A 17,917-nucleotide genomic window follows, 5' to 3' on the forward strand; every position below is an offset into this window, starting at 1 on the left:
CGGGATGAGGTGAAAAGACCACGCTCCTAGAGAGTACACCTTCCCTGAAAACCTTTACAGCTGTGGCTGGAATAGGAGCAGAGAAAATGGAGGTAAGAACAAAGTGAGAGAAGAGGGTGGGGGGTGGGGTGCGCAGAGATGGAGCCGGCAGCCTGGAGCACCACTCCTGTGAGTTAAGGCGGCCGATCCAACCCCGCAGTAGGCCGCTCGCAGACAGACCTCCGCCTAATGAGGTACTACAGCGCTGCTTCTCCTAACCCTCTCACTAGGACTCTCCGCTCTCCTCAAACCCCTCCGTCTTTATTCCGTTATTCGCCGTCATCGCTTCTCCCGCAGCCCACTCCACAGTGTGGCTGCGATGCCGCGCTGCAACCCTCTCTCCTCCGGTCTCTCCTTCCTCTCTTTTCTATCCCATTTTCCTCTCGTTTATCCAATTCCATTACCTGCTAACTCAGAATCGTACGTTCATCATTTGGCAGTTTATCATCCCGCTGTTGGGAGTTTGCATTTTCTCCCTATGCGTGCGCAGGTTTTCATCTGGGTCCAGTGACACATGTTTGAAATGTTGGATGTGTGTTGGGTGTGGATGCTTTGTCTGGTTTTGAGCTACAAAAGCTAATAACTGTTGAAGAAATTATAGTTGCTCTGGTTTTAAGATCATTTTAGTCAAAAACAGTCAATGAACAAATTACAAACTAGTGATATTTGCCTTTTGACTTAATATAGTGCTTGAGTGTTTGACCACTTATATAAAGGCATTTCTCAATTTTCAAAAGATTATTTTAAGAAATCTTGCCAAGTGCAATTATCTAACTACACTGGCTGATAATCTCACTTCTTTATAGTCTGAATCCTTCCAAAACAAGTATTTATTTCTTACGTTTAGACAGTTTAATTTCTGCAGGATGTCTTTCTGTATTTGCGCCCCGGGTGAACCCTGCCTTCGCCTTTCGTCGCATCAGGTAGCTTCCGGCGCGCCACGCCTCTAACCGAATAAACTAGTATAGAAGATGTGTGGATACGGTATGAATTGCGTAATGTGAAATATAGGATTTAGCTTTACAAATGTCCCTTTTCTTTGATTTGACCAACCACAGTTGCTGTGGGATTGGCGCACATGATACGTTTTTTTTTTTCCTCCCATCTGCGGAAACGCGGGTTTGTATTTGTCGAAATGCAATTGCATTTAATCAATTTCATTTCAGTGAGAGACAAGATGGGGTCAGGAGCGGCTTGGCGATCTCCAGAGGGGTGCGGAACTTTAAGGGGGGAAAAAAAACAAAAAAAAACAAAGAGTGATCCATCTTTTGGGGGAGAAATAGATTATACGCTGACAGTCGCGCCGATCATTAAAAGACTTTCCTCCAGAAGACAGTGGGATTGCTGAATAATGGTGATTTCATCTTCAGTAACAGAAGGGCTGATTTGCTGAGAGTGTGTGTAGCAGCTGTTTCACTGCTAATGAGTCACAATATGTGTTATTATGAAGCTTACACTGGGTAAATGCCCTCCAAACTTCTTCTTCTTCTTTTTTTTTTTTTCCCCGCTTAATGTTCTACAAAATATGCTAGAAGGGAATGAAAATAACTGCTAACAACCACAACAATTGGTCCACGGTTGTAGAATGACCGCTGCAGCTTGAGTACGGCATTTTAACGCCCGAGAGAAACATGTGGAATTTGTCGTCGTCGTCGAAATGCAACAGAAAAGAGCAAAGGCCGACCTCTGTTCAAAAATAATCTAAGACGCAATGGGTATTTTCGTCACTGGAGATGTAAAGCAGGAAGCCGCGAGTGAATAAATGCACATCAGTGCACTTTGAAATCACACGATAAAGAAGGTATTCTTGTTTTGAGGGAAGACAGAGGGAAGTAGATTTGTGCGAAAAGCGAAAACCCGGGCAGTATCAAAACTGGAACTAACTTGCAGTAACTTTTTTCATATATAAATCTATTATTTTTAAACTGCAACCTCACAGAAACATTCTCTTGGTGTGTACGGGTGTCACGTCACGAACGTTACTGAACCGACGTCACAGACACGAACGCAAAGCTCCGACCGTCGGAAGTAACCCGGCGTGCCGTTGACACGGACTATGATCGGATCGAAAACACAGACGACACCGCCCCCTACGATCTCAATTGGATGGTGCAAATGGAATCGGTTTGGCATTTAACGGGATTACTTTAGGTCCACGTAACCACAGTCGGTGATACTGCTGTGTGAAAATCCCAGTCGACGCCAGCCTGTCTGAGCAACAATCATGCTGCACTCAAAGTCAATTAAATCAGTTCAGCAGCGGCTCATCCGGTCGACACGCCTTAAATACAATGTGACCGGCCGATTAATTGTTTTAACATTAAAGTGGTCAGTTAAGGTATGTCTGACATCAAGTTGTGGTTGAACTAAACCTTTGGAATTGACGAGTCACGAGAGACGCCCGCCGGCCTTTTGATTACATTCTGGTCCCTTCTCGACTCACGGATGCTCGAATAACTGATGAAGAATAACAGAAAGCCTAAAAGCAAACCTCTAAACACGGAATCCTGCACCTCTGATTTACTTTTTTTTTTTTTTTTTTAATTTCATTGGTGTGATACCTGTGTAATTATTTAAATGTCCCTACACTATGTAGACAAACAGAAATTGTCTGCGGCTGTCACCTTTCCTGCCATGCATCGTTTCATTGAGTTTCAAACCACAGATGTTCCCTTGCTGTGTTTTCACATTTGCACAACACGGTTATGAATAATTTTTTATTTTTATTTTTTTTCACCTCGATGCTTTTTTAATAATTCAAGGAGGACTTTCAAATGGAGTCACTGACCTTCATGTTAAAGCTAAAAGTGTATTATTTACCATCTTGTTATTGCTTACAGGCGTTTCTTCGCATTGTAACGAGCGAGAATACCCTGATGCAGATTATTTTGTGTCGTAAATAGCTGATAGCGGTGGTTTGTAATTGAACGGGAAAAAGTGCAGTAGCACTTATACACGTACAATAAAAACAATGCATTCACCTGAGACTTGGCAATTTGGCTTATTTTTGGTTAATCGGTTATGCATGCGAGTGGTGTTTACTTAGTCGGAGGTTTGAGCTTTTTCTTCAGGCCGAGGTAACATTTCACACCCTTCAGTTGGATCGCTCGCTCCGCTTTGGCGCTCTGCGAAGAAAACAAACAAGATAAACAGGAAAAAAAAAAAAAAAAAAAAAAGAAGAAAAAAAAGGTTGAATGTTTTCGGCGAGTCGCCGTGCGATGGGAACAAATCACTCAACGTGCAATTAAACGCTATGAAATGGTGCCGTTTTGGAGAATCGCAACATGACAATCATTACTGGGGAAACTAACAAAGAACAAAGTGGGAGAGAACAAAGCGATAGAAATCAAAGTTATCGTCCGTCTCCGACTCAGACACATCACAACCCCCGTTTCATCACATGTAATTTGCACTAAATAAAGACCGGGCAATAATTGCGGGAGGCCAAGGAATATCAATTAAATTCCAGTAACACTTCTAATTTGCCCTGCATTTACGCAGCAATTAGCCCGCATTCTTGTGCAACCTGATAGTTAGAAAAGCTTTCATTGAAAACACCCAAACACCATCAGTATCCTCCACCCGCCCCACCAGACTGCCAGGATTACTGCACCTTCATCAATTATTAACACTTCTTCACACTCCTTTACGAATCCCATGTTTCAACTGCAGAACTGTGCTGAGAAGAAAAGCCCCCCCAGGGATCTCTGTCCTGCTGGTCTTCTCCCAAGCACTATCTCCACCCCCCCCCCCTCTGCTGACGTCAGTGTGTTTTCTATTTTCTCTAATTTAAAAATTTTGGAACCTCGACACCAACACATTGCCAGAGACATGAAGAAAATGGAGGCTGGCCGCATTTTTACAGCCTGTTTGTTTGCAGTTATCCTTCCAAACACATTTTGCATTCCTTAAGGACTCGAACAACCCTTTAGATTCCCTCGGGATTCGAGGCGCTCAGGACTTTGTGTTTGCATGCAAACCCCCAAACGGTGGCACAGTGTTTACCGTAAATGTGACAGGAGATTAGGCCAAAACTGGAAGTGTACTCACTTTGATATCTCGGTAGAGCAGCAGCTTCTCTGAGCGGAGTACAACATACTTGTCCTGGAATTTGTGCCCCGACAGTAGTTTAGAGGATCCGTCGCTGAATTTCAGATGGTCGCCTTTCACAGACTTCTTCTGGTCTGTGAGACATTGGAACATCGGTTTGCAGACGACCACCAACTGAGACAAGTACGGGTTCGTGACAATTGGGTTTGAACAAGACGATTCAAGCCCAGGGAAGGTATAAAAGATGGATATTGACTTCAAGTAATCATTTCCACATCTCTTGACAGCAGCTATAGTATTGTGGTTTAAATGCTTCTAAATTATTTTAACTGCTAGTCCTAAATAGGTTGCTTAATAATCATTTAGCTAACTGTTGTACATTAACCTTGTATCTAAAGCTATCATTCATTTTTATTACACAAAGGTAGTTTACCTTTTAGGCAACGTTTTAAAGCGAGAACCGAAAAGTGTGATTTTGGAGTTGGTTTACACACTTTTAAAAAAACTATTCCAACTATTCTGCTCCTGGTCGTAATAAACAGTTCTTCTGCACATGTGCGAGCAGATGGACAATAACAACGCTTGCCTCTAGAGTGTCAAGACTCCCAGTCGGTATTCTCCTGGAACTAGTTTTACCCGTAATAGCAACCCAACTTCGTCTGTCCATACCAATGTTTTCGTACTCACCATTTTTTATTGTTTATTGTGTATTGTTCTCTGCAACATATGGAGACGCATTACAAAAACGAACAGCAGCACCCACTAGTGGGACAACATGAAAACTACATTGGGTTTTAAGCGTCTGACATTTCAAAATAAACTGACATTGATTTTCAAAATGTTGTAAAAATGTTACATATTTTTGAAAATAAAACGTTGCTTTTTCACATGAAACCCTGACATGTAAATGGGGCTTTAGTTACCTTCTTTAAGTTATGTCATTTTGACATAACTATGACTCATTAGCCAGTGGCTGAATATTCCACAAGAAAATGATCAGTCATCCATTTTAGCTATAACTGCCAGTTAACTTAATACTACTACTACTAATAATAATACTTATAACAATAATTTTATTTATATAACACTTTTAAGAACTGGTGTTTACAAAGTGCTTTCACAGAAAAAACACAAATAAATATGTCAGGCGAGACAGAGTAAAAGGCAAAAATTACAGACGACAACACACCAAGGCCCCAGAAGCTAAAATCGACATATATCAAAAATATTTATAACATATAGAAAATATATGGGGTATAATTTTGAGTAAAAAGTAAATTAATGAAGAATATATTTTCGATTTAAGTCAACTTTTGGTTTTATTTGAGCAATTTTACCAGTTTAGGCTCATGATGGAACCAAACTTTCATACCTTTTTACTCATTTATACAAAAAATATTCAGTCATAAATTTAAGATTCCGTTGATCTAAACTCTTACCCAGCTATGTTTAGTTTGAGCTACATTCATTTTTTTTGATCAAGCTAATTGCTTCGCATATCTACTCTTACCTGCTGTTTCACGTTCATTATTTAAACCATTTAGAATAACAATCTAGCTCAGAGCCATTGCATTTTTTTTAAATGGATTTCCCATTCATGTGTTTAGACAACAAGACATATTACAACTTTATATAAATAACTTACACCTCGTATGCAGAAGAAAATACTTATCAAGAATACAATCGAACGAAGACCGGCTTCTAACTAGAGCATGATCAGGATTTCAAAGAAAAATTTTCTTTCAGTTTGTTGTCCTACAGTATATCGTACCTTGCCCATCAGCGGTTGCTTTGGCCGGTGCAAATTTCTTGATAATGAGAAAAGCCGAGCTGGGGTAGTCCAAGGTGCTCCACTCCAACACCTGCTCCAGTATCTTCTCGCTGTGGTGCAATGGGCGCTCTGTCAAAACATAAAAGACCTCAGGTCAGAAAGCGAGAGCCATTAAAACATAAACGGTCTGGCAGGGAAGTGGCAACGTTCAAAACAAAGCTCCCCGAAAAAGTCAATTTGCAGCAGTGAATACGTGAAACAATAAACCCATCCATCAAATCGTAAAACCCATGACTACTCCTATGATAAATTACATTGTTGTTCTTCACAAAACAGTTTAAGTTATCAACAGAATATCAGGACCTGATTATAAAAACACACTCATGTGCAAAATAGACCTATTATCTCTTTTTAATTGGTGAACTGGGTACATGCTATTAGACAAAAAAAAGGAAAAAAAAAAAAAACTTTCTGTGAAACATCACCCCTGCTCAGATGCCTTCATCTTTCCACTCCTCCTGTTTTTTTCAAAACCAAAGGAGGTACAAAACAGCCACAATATCATAACTTATTCATAACAGTGGGCTTATCTTCTCACAGGAATCTTTGCAGACCCCGGCCACGGAATTAGTTCCTCATTTCCTAACAAATATTAGCTCTCCTATTTTTCCGCCTATTGTCCTCGATAACAGTGTTTATCTGTCGCCACCCTCCAAAATGGCTAATTAACGCACAATGCCTCCATTCTTTATGGTTTTGCGAGTAAAACTTGTCACGCTACCGCCTTCAAAATAGCTTGACTGTTTACTCTTTCATAGACATATTGTTTTGGCATGGAAAGTATGCTGAACCGTCAGCAAATATATTCAGTATTCAACGCACCTTCATTTTTAGAGGAGGACGGCGTGTCCTCTGTAACTTTGCGAGGAGGAAAAACAAACATAAGAGCGAGGTGTAAACTTGGAGTGAACTGATGAAAAGTGCAGGGGGACCGCCAGCTAAGCAACTTTCGCGACAACGCTAAACTTTGACTTCCTTTTGCCTGCCGCTTCTCGCGGTTTGATCAAATGCAGGTGTGCCAGGAACGAGGTGCCACGGGCGCATATTAATGCGGGATGGGGTGGGTCAGCTCTCCCTAGGTCGATCATGCAAAAAAGATGAAGGTAATTCATGACATATGATGGCAGGGATGATTAATTAATGTGCATATCATCAAACCGACGACGCTTGGCTAATTTCTCGGGGTGCTGCCACGTTCGCAGACACTGGTTCATTAGAGAAATAGCATATTCTTCTAATTACAAGGTCCTCGGATGAGAGGAAGTGTGATCTTTGTGTATGCCCTGAATGAGAACAGCCATTTGAATGGTGATGTGACGCTAATTGGATACACAGGTGACGAGTGCAGAAAGTAGGGCTGCACGACGCGAGGTGAACGTCACATCGTTGAGTTTTGTGACAACTATGTGAGTCACAATAAATACAAACACTCATGATGAGGGGATGATGTTGACGTTTTGGAGCTCTTCCCAAATAACGGCGCATTTTCACTAACTGACAATTTGGTATGAAAACTAATGTTGAAGTAATGAAATAAAATACAATCTGCTATACAGGATTCACAATGACAGCTTCCTGTCTAGCTCAATCTTTCGGCACAAGTAACTTTGTTGGATAATACGAGACATCATCCTTGAGGTTCTTCAGGTGGGAACCGTGACTCGCCAAAGCAAAGCCCGATGTGACTAAGACCCTGTTGAAATGGTAAATGGTACCAGGATTTTGGTTGCTCGTCTCTCCCACAGTCAGAATACGCATTAAGACCTGTGACCTCTGATGCTGGTTATTGCAGTAGGGCTTCATCCGATTGGCCAAATCTGTTGACTATCTATCTATCTATCTATCTATCTATCTATCTATCTATCTATCTATCTATCTAATAATAAACCAATGTTCAATATATTGTGCAGTGACAGTATACGACTGCTTTTATGGACCGAAGAGGACATTGGATTGCTATTACTGGATTACTGGTGACTCTCAACTATAAAACTACAAAGTCTCAGGAGAATATGGACTGGGGGTCATGATACTTAGTGTGTATGCATGATTTTCCATCGTTGTCATGGAGACGTGGTTGAGGGGTTTCAAAAAGTAGCTTTTTCCTGCTTTTGACAGAGACAATGTGCACAGTTGTTGTGACAACGGACACCTAAAAAATCGACAAAAAATTTCCGTTTTCACTTAAAAATGTTGTGGTGTCGGCGGGAAATGAATGAGAAAAAGAAAACAGTGGCTTTTATTGTGACGTAATAGGTCAGAAATAGAAGCAACTTTTCACCAAAGAGCACATATAAAAGAAGTAAAGTAAATTACCTGTAGATAAACCATTATATAGAGCAAGATTATACCCTCTATGGGCAAACATCTCTGGAGCATTGCAGGGAAACAACCCCACTGTTGTCTGGCTTTTGTGACTGGAACACTTCAATTAAAAAAAATTACTCTTTTGAACCTCAAATAAAAGAAAATGAAAGAATGAAGGATTCGTTACTGAAGACACGTTTCTACTTAATTAGTATAAAATGCCTGTTTAATTTCTTCAAATGGATTCCAAGAAGTGGTAATTACTGAATGAGTGTTATTGTGTATGCTTGAATTCTCTGAGGTGACAGAAAAAAAAAAAAAAAAAAAAAAACGCCACGTGACTTTTCAGTGTTGATTAAACTACACAACAATTTATCGGAGCTACTTAGTTGAAGTTTACAGAGGAGGCACGTGTGCAGGTTCTTCAGCAGTCAAGCAGCAGGAAGTGACTGCAATTAATTGTACAAGTAATTACGCTTTCGCTAAAACACACAAAACAGTGTTGGGGTGGGGGTGCGCACATGCACCAACAACAAATGAACACTTGGCCAATAGTGAGGTTTCCTTGTGACGTGAATGTTAGAAGAACGGAAAGCTTTTATTCTGTCTTATTTCTCCATTTAAATTATTCAAAACAACCTCAATAAAAACATATTGTCTTCAGCAGGGGCCACATACAGTCCAATTTCATCTTGAGTGGGCCGGCCCAGTAAAATAGTGCCATAATACCCTTTCAGTGTAAACTTTGTCTTTGTTGTGTACACGTGATGTAAATAGTAATGAATTAATGAAAAAGTTTCTTTTGGACATGCGGGAATAACAATAACAAAACAGACAAAAAAAAACAACTAAAAAACTAAAAAAACATAACAAAACAGACAAACATATTATAGCAAAGCAAAGCGGAAAGAAAAAAGTAAATAAATAATGACCCTTCATATCCGAAAAGGAACAGGACGAAGCCTAAGCTTATTAACTTCTATTCCTCCCACACTTCAATTGTCAGTTACTCCACACCCCTGCTGGATGCTTATGTGCATAAACCCCATACATACACACATACACACACACACACACACACACACACACACACACACACACACACACACACACACACACACACACACACACACACACACACACACACACACACACACACACACACACACACACACACACACACACACACACACACACACACACACGCACACGCACACGCACACGCACGCACACACACACATACATACATATACATACAAGCATACAGTATATATAAGGATAATTCATAACACTGGGTATAGAGTAGAGTTCATACAACTCTTCAACACTTCAAATCTCTTAAAATCCCAAATACAAAATTTTCATGTTTGACATGTCTGCTCTATTTGAGTCTAATGTGAACAAAAATAATAATAATTCATGACAACTGCAATTTATTACATTATGCTTTATCAACATATTACACTTTTTGGAATTGGAATAGTGAATGGAAGAAAAAGTGGAAAGATTGGGTGAGTAATGTAATCTTGTTCCGTTAAGTCTGGTTGGTAATAACAGAGCCGGCAGTGCAAAAATACCAACTTATTTCCTGGTTTAAGGACTGCTGCAGCACTCCAACCAAGCATCAATCTCCGAGTAGCGTAATGACTGTCATATGGGAAATACTGGAAGGCGAAGACAAATCTGGCTTACCGAGCTCTCCATTTTCAATGACTTCGAAGGTGGTCCAACAGTCATCCGCATTACATTTGATGTTCTTCATGCTCAACGCAGTTTCCGCAAGCTCGGTGGGTCGCATGCTGGGTGAGACCTACCGCAAAAGTGGAAAAAAAAAACCCAAAACAAAATAAAACAAAACAAATGACGCATAATAAGCACATCCTGCTTTTAAAAGCTGAGATCACAAGCCCTTTTGGATCGATAAAACCGCCTTCAACCATTTCTCCCCTTTGAAGAGCCATTTAATATTTAACATGTAACATTTACGGCACAAATGCCTCGCAGCCATGTGCTGATGAATACTTGATTCTTTGGAAAGTTATTATCTCTTCCTGCAAAGGACCCAACTTAGTGAATGGGGCTGCCTCTCCCCACAGAGAGAAAGTAAGAGAATTAAAGTCAAACTGTGCTTCTCTTTAACCCCGTCTGCCTTTCACCACTGCTGCCGACCTGCAAGAAAAGACGCTAACCTACAGCGGCCGGCTTGCCTTGTGAAATGCAATTACTCACACAATTAAATCAGACATTTCTTTGATTAGTTCGCTTTTGATTTATTTCAGTGGCAGTAATCCCATCAGGTTAAACCACAAATGCCTCGGCCCTATTCTATCAACCTCTCCACCCTCATCTTTTCTCCTGCTTCACCTGCCTTCAATTCTGAACTCCATCTCCCCTCCGTCTCCCTTTTATTTCACCTTACAACCGGGACCTGTGGGGAAGCAGGTGTGCGCACAGGCCCGTGGAAAGTACAGATACACACACACACACACACACTCACCTTGATTAAACAGCAATTTTCCGGTTCTCTTTTTTCCAGGTACACCTCAAAGATCAAGTCCCCAGCTGGAGAGAACTAAAGAAGGGACAAATAAAGGAACTTTAAAAAAAAAAAAAAAAACCCTGTTGAATAATAGACCAGCGCTGTAAGATTAATTGGAATAATTTCCTTTTAAACTTCTCTTTCAGTGTGGCGTAAATCGAAAGGGAAGAAATGTTAGAAGCATGGCTCGAGGAGTTGGTAAAACCAACTTTTTTTTTTTTTTTTTTAAAGGCAAATAAAAGCAGGGAGCATTAATCAAACGCAAAAGCTGGCTAAATAAAGAGAAACACGTGAGAGGCGGGAACACTTAGAAAGGTGGGAGTATGGGCGGTATTTTCACCTCCACCTGCAGTGAAATCTGCTCCTGAGCTGTTGTCATTCGAAAAAAATGGCTTGGAGAAAAAAACAAAACAAAACAAAGGTTCACCTGCTTATCTGGGAATGGAAGGGAGCTAATTGAACTAAGGAGAGGCCAAGAGAACCACATTTCTTTATTCATGATCAGAAAATTTGCCGTAGTTGAAGTCGTGACATAAACAAAAAACAAAAAAAAAAACAAAAACAAACTGGGAGCCTTGTCTTACAACCGGCCGGCACAAATATACCATTCAGGCCAATGCATTGCCCATTTTCCGATACAGTGCTCAAGCAACTTCACTTGCAGCCATCCTGCCATTGATGCTATAATTTCATTCACGTCTTGAGTCAGTTGTTGTTTTTTTTTTGTTTTTTTTTGAAGGGTGCATAATACTATGCACACCTAAACAGGTGGCACACTATTTGTGTGCAAATTACATGTTACACATCGGGGTTTCACAAAGGTGTTACATATTGAAGTTATGCAGCATGTGGTAGGTGCATTTCCTTTCCAATAAATATCTGCGCCTCTCTAAATTGAGGTAGTGTGCCTTCAGGCATTGGCAATGGCATCATCAACTCATATCTGCCATAACGGGAAGTGTGAGGACGTAACACTGAGTGAATAAACTTAAATATCCATGGCGACCCAAGTGAAAAAGCACCTTTTTGTTTTTGTTTTTTTTATTTCAGACAAAATGTCACATTTACACTGCAACATTTTTAAAACGATGTCTGTTTCCCTGGAACAAAATAATGCCGTTTTAAACCCTCGGCAAAATCAAGCAAGTTCAATAAAGCTGAATTTAAAGAAGGATGGATCGCTGTCATTTTAATGAAACTTTGTGTATTGGTTCTTTGGTAGGCAGATAATAAAACAGATTTCTGAGGACAGTGACCATTTTAAACACATTTTATTTGACCAAATTAAAAAAAAAAAAAAAAATAATGACTATCATGCATAAAATACTTGTGGCCTATAACTGTTGTTATACAGACACAATGAGGCATTCACTCGCAGGTCAATAGCCAGAAGATTAAATACCCTTATTTCTTTTTGTAGCTCAAATGAATTTGATTTCATTCTCACATTCAAGAGATCCAATCCACGGTATCATCTCTCATCAGTGCAAGTCGTGGCAGTTTTCTAAAAGTGTCTGAGCTGTAATCCGCTTTCCATTAAATTAAATGAAGAAGTAATTCTTTTGTGTGAAAAAAACCAAAAAAAAAACCCAACTTAGTACTTAAGTGACAATGTGAAAATGATTTATGCCATTTTCACGAAAGAGCCAGAGTCAAAGTTCCATTCGCAGAATCCGAGAAGAACCGTCTCTAGAACGTAACGAGAAAGGTGTCTGTTCTCTGAGATATCTAGAAATCACAGTGAGTTCTCCTTTGTCATTTAAATGGAAAGCCGAGGTCCATCGCTGGCTTGAGCTGGGGGAACAATTGCATGATGAGAGGGAAGGAGCTCCATCTGACTCCTGTGGACCTAAAATGACACGGAAATTACAGCCATTGAAACCAATGGAGTGAAAGCTGTAATTGTGGAAATGTCACACACAGATATGGGGCCCATCGAGCTTTTTCACTCTGTACACTTTCGTTCTTTTCTCCACATTGTTGTGCGAAGGCAGGAAGACCTGGGGCATCTCGCAAACATTGCATTTGTGGCGAGAAGGAAAGTCATCGAGAAACTGGCAGGAAAAAAAATAAATAAAAAATGGCAAAAGTGATGTTGGTAATGCTTTAAAGCATTGAGACAGTTTTTTGTTGTTTTTTTTTCCCCCCAGGAAGAGAATGAGGGGCATTTCTAATCTTTGTAACCAAAGCCACCCTCACCCCGGGCTGTAAATGCGAGCATCGATTTTAAAGTGCAGCTTGGAGCTTAAAAGGCTCGACAGTACCGTGCACCTCATTATATCGCTGATTTACTCACTTACTAAGCTTTCGCCATTTCTATATGCCCGAGCCTTTACCTGGGGGGGCCGGTCCTGAGCCCTCTGAGACAAGCCTCCAGGTAAAGTCAAAAACACACATTGTTTTTGGTATTCATGAGCAGACCCAAAGGCCATTTGTTCAGCAAAATCTTCATTAAACTCGAGACTTTGAGTTTCTTAGTATCTTTCACGGCTGGACACATCACCATAATGACTGATTAGTCAAACTACTGTCCCACCAAGGAGTTCAAATGGACTCATAGGGACACACTAATAGTACATTTGGTTGTTTCAGTAATGCAAAACTGAGGTAAATGACAATCAATAATGTAAACCCAGCTCCCTCATTTGCTAGAGCTGAATTAACCTGGAAGGGAGACAGTGTGGCATGGAGGACTGCAGAGTGCCATTTCAGGTTCTTTGAAAGAGATTGTGTCTGAAGTGCATTAAATATCAACATTTTGAGACGATACTGGTATTATCTGTACTTGCACTGAAAGTGGTTTATATAACATATCACACTACAATTCGGGTCTAGCTCAACTAAAATGAACTTGGTAAGGCAGCAGGTTCTGGATTAATTTGTTGATTATGGCTGAATTACTTTGACCTTGCAGTTACATAGCAGTTGGTCACAATTAAAATATATATATATATTTTTTTTTTTTCTATACAAACAGGTGCAAAATCTACATTGGAAAACATGGCAAGAAACCCATAATGTCACAACGGCGGTCCTGAACAGTTCCATATGAAATGTCCCTTTGAATAAAGGACTGCACAAAACCCGCTTTACATTATAACTTATATAACTAATGCTATAAATAAACTTCATGCAGACATTACCACTGCAAGAGTAGACCTGCAGGCTGTGGGTGGGAAATTACATTCTCACCACCTTTGCTTTTCAAAAAGTTGACCCTATGAGACGGGAGCGGTGCATAAAATTGACAAGATACACAGCGTTTAACTTTACTCAGCATCAAATGAGAGGCTGCCACGATTACTTTTAAATGCTCTTTAATCCTGTGACCGCTGCAGAAAAACAACACCAAAAAAAAACAAAACATGTCCAGCCAGTTGGAGGTAAACAAGTCAACTGAGACGGAAGGAACATTTAATTACTTTAAGCAATCTTTAAGCAAGTTTTTTTTTTGCTAAAAGTTGAAATCATCCAGAAAGCAAATTACTTAAATTACTATCCCCGCAGAGGAACCCTCCACCTGCTGGCTTGTGATTACAATATAAAATTGCTCTTATTGGTGAAGACGTTTTTCGAATTTCAAAAATGCCCAAAAACCTCAAATTCATGTTGAAAGTCGAAATGTCATTCCCGTTTCCACCTGTGACAGGTTTATAATGGCAGTGGTTTTTGTTTTTTTTCCGTTTTGCTGAGTAACCATTGTTGCCTGGGTATAATTTGCTGATCGGCATGTGAAGGATAGAGTCTCCCTTTGGTCGGCACATCGCTCCTTCTGCTAATTTACTTTTACATCAGGTGGGGATGAAAAAGTATCTCCCCTGCATCATAATTGAAGCTACTCCACCAGCTGATCTGACCAGAAAATATTCAATAAATGTCTTTTTTAAAATCTAAGTGAAGCAGAAGTGTCACCTCTCACACAGTTAATACAAAACTCCAACTGATGGGAGTCTTTACTCACATTCATGTCTCATATTTTGGTGGACTGCCGGAATTTCCTTGTTACAAATGAGAACTACACTGCAATGGCTTATCCCTGAGTAATAAATGACAACTATTGAAGGGTGACAGGAGGTACTTGTAGAATCTATAACATTTAGAATTATCTTACTTTTATTTACGTCTGTATGACATCTTCCCATTTATTGTCAAAGTTTGGGAAAACGACTGGCACTGCAGGACTGAATGCTTTGCATTGGCGCTGACACTCATTTGAAAAGGTGCTGGTTGATGAAAGTAAATTGAAATTGAAATTGTATTTGTATAGCGGCAGATACAAAGTCAACTCAAAGCACTTTTCCACCAAAAAGCAACAAAAAAAAAAAAAATCTAAGCATAGGAGACAGTGGAAACTCCCTTATAAGAGGAAGAAACTTTTCCAGAAGCAAACGCAGAGGTGGAGAATTTCTGCTGTTCTGGTAGGAATAGGGATTGCGGGGAGGGATACAGACCCTGATTCCGATAGGGGTTGGAATTATTGCAAGCGATCCAAACTGTAGGGTGGGATACAAGGGATGCCGATAAAGTGACAGGCAATCCGTTGGAATCCATTTAGGAGTGTGTCCCAACTCACCTGGCGACTGAACTGGCGCAAAAAGAAATGAATGCTTTAGCGTCAGGCCCGTACTTGCAAAGGAAAGCCACTGCGAGTGCAGATCCTGGTGGTATTAGCAACTATTGTGGAGAAGGAGTTCATGAGACATGGGTCAGTCGCTTCTAAGAGTGAGTGTTTAAAAGTATATTGCAACAGCCTATGGTGCCCGAGCAGTGAGGTTCAGATCTTAGAGCCTGGTTCCATCCACTTGGAACCACGTTGGCAGGAGCCCATGGTAAAGTGATTTGTTTTGACACTTTGCATTTCAAAGAAATTAGTACTAATCCTACTCTACATCTACATCTACCCAGACATCAAGAGCAACCCCTCTTCTGCACGTGGCCACAATTTTCACAAGGCCCCAAGGAGAAGCAGGCGGGGGGGGGGGGGGGGGGGGGGCAGAGATGTGCAGGCATAAAACAACTTACTTCACATTTCAGTAACAGCAACAGCGCCATGTGATTTATTTGTTTCTCCCCTCATAGTTATCCCAACCAAATGTTTTTCTCGGCTGAAGCATCCAGGCATAAAGTACCTGCCGTAAAGGTTAACAGGAACAAAGACACCTTTTTTTTTTTTTGCCTTCTCTGCATCCCCCCTTTCTTTTATCTCTGCCAGAAAAAACAGGAAAACTCTTCAAACGAGTCCTACATTTGAGTCATGCAAATCAATGCAGACACACACACACACACACACACAACCGCGGGTCGGCTTACCGTGGTGTCCTTCTTGTCGTTCCAGCGCGTGATGAAACTGTTCTCTCTCTCCATCTGTTGCACTTGCTCTTCATTGACCTGTTGGGAAGATGACAAAAGGATGCCCGTGTCAACACAAACTCAGCCAGAGGGGGAACTTTCTGATCAAGCGAGTCTCCGCACTTGAGAAGCACCGGCTTGCCTGATTGAATCATGAAGCCGTTTTCGATGGTCATATTAATTTCTGCGCCTCGGTGTGATCCGCGGAAGACCAGATTAATCCAGGAAGAAAGGTATCACATGCTGAAGTGGGTCGTTCAGTGAGCACTTCTAAAACTAATTTCCAAGAAGAAAGTTGGCTGGGAGTGTTTGAACACAGCTCAGCGCCGACTGAATACTGCTTTCTTTCACAAAGCTCTGTGTGGGAAATGACATTTTTCATTCCAAATCTTTTTTTTTTTTTTTACATCATTATCATTTTCAGAGAACAATTTGCTTTGTTGGGAGTTATACGAATGGCAGGGAAGATTGGAAGGAAGGAAGAAAAAAAAATAAATGTACAAACCCATCGCGCGTGTGTTTAGGGCTGATAATGGGCCACGTCGACGACATCCAGCACATAACTTTGGGAGCTTTAATTAGCAAGACGTCTCACTCGTTTCATGTCGCAAGCGAGTCTATTCGCCACTATTGGGCTCATGATTGGTTGAGCTTAATGGCTATTTGTCATGCGAATGATGGCGTCCCCAACCGATTTGGAGGGAACGGTCCTGCTTTAGCGTCAAGAACAAGAGAGATCCAGGCTTTCCGCGGGCGGGGGGGGGGGGGGGGGGAATTAGCAGTCGCTCGGTGCCGCGTGTCCCATAAGCTCGGCGGCTCTCCAAGGGTAACATTGATCCCGCTCCCACAACACCACATCCTCCCGCCCATCCACACATCAGCAAAGTCAAGCCTGTTGTGGAGATTTGGCAACAACAGTTCTGCTCCCCAGATGGTTGAAGTAAGAGAGTGTAAATAAAGTCATGCCTGCAGCTTAGTTTAGATATGCAATATGGTAATATTGTTTTTTTTTTTTTTTCTCCATTCCTCTGACACTGATTGTTGCTCAGAGTGATTCTAAATCTGGCAGCACTACTACAGAAGATTGCATGTTATACCGATTTCCTATAGTTCTTCTCATGGGCTACTTGGGACTGATTGTGAATAGTACAAACAATAAATATGCACAGCCATAAAGGTGCGTCAGGTGGTGTTAAACGAGGCTGGCTACAGGAATCCTTATGGAACAAGATCTATATTTCCAAATGCTCTGCAGAGTGCAGTCGGCTGAAAGTGCTCATAAAAGTTGTATGCGGTCTAAGGTTTTTGAGTTGGGCCCAGGCACATTTGCATGAAATGAGGATGTTAGAGCAGCTTAGGCTATTGACTAGACAGGGAGTCCAACTTCGCCTGCATCCACGATCAGCCTCGAGCCTTGGATGTGGCGTATTCAGGAGTATGAAGGAACAGCGAGTGTGTCCTGAGGAACTTCCGTTTGTGGCCCTCTGCCGGACATGACATTGGGACTAAGACACCATTTACGCCACAACGTTTCAAGCGTAAATGCATTGATTTTGCGTTTTCCGTTTCAGAAAAGTGTGACGTTTACACAGCAAGATTTTGAAAACGAGCGAGTGCTGTATTGAAACCACACACACACTGAGAACGTTACAATGTAAACATTAGCAATGGCGAGAATACAGACATTCGTATAGATGGAGGACAAAATTTAATCGCTATTCCAGGTGACTCAACTAGAAAACGACCAAGTCCCAGGAGAATACGGACTGGGAGTCATGACACTCAACAGGCCGCCATTGTTG

General features: G+C 41.0%; 1 protein-coding gene across 1 annotated transcript in view; it reads right to left on the reverse strand.

The window, feature by feature from the left end:
* The window catches only part of arap2 (ArfGAP with RhoGAP domain, ankyrin repeat and PH domain 2), a 148,979-nt gene that overhangs the window by 7,688 nt on the left and 123,374 nt on the right, over positions 1-17,917 (reverse strand). The window contains exons 24-29 of the mRNA XM_080486352.1: positions 16,077-16,154; positions 10,725-10,799; positions 9,920-10,037; positions 5,861-5,989; positions 4,090-4,223; positions 3,082-3,164 (exon numbers count right to left, since the gene is read on the reverse strand). Of these exons, the coding sequence (XP_080342478.1) occupies positions 3,082-3,164; positions 4,090-4,223; positions 5,861-5,989; positions 9,920-10,037; positions 10,725-10,799; positions 16,077-16,154 (617 nt within the window). The remainder of the gene's footprint in view (positions 1-3,081; positions 3,165-4,089; positions 4,224-5,860; positions 5,990-9,919; positions 10,038-10,724; positions 10,800-16,076; positions 16,155-17,917) is intronic.

Source organism: Lipophrys pholis (assembly GCF_963383615.2).
Source record: "Lipophrys pholis genome assembly, chromosome: 18".
Taxonomy (NCBI): Eukaryota; Metazoa; Chordata; class Actinopteri; order Blenniiformes; family Blenniidae; genus Lipophrys; species Lipophrys pholis.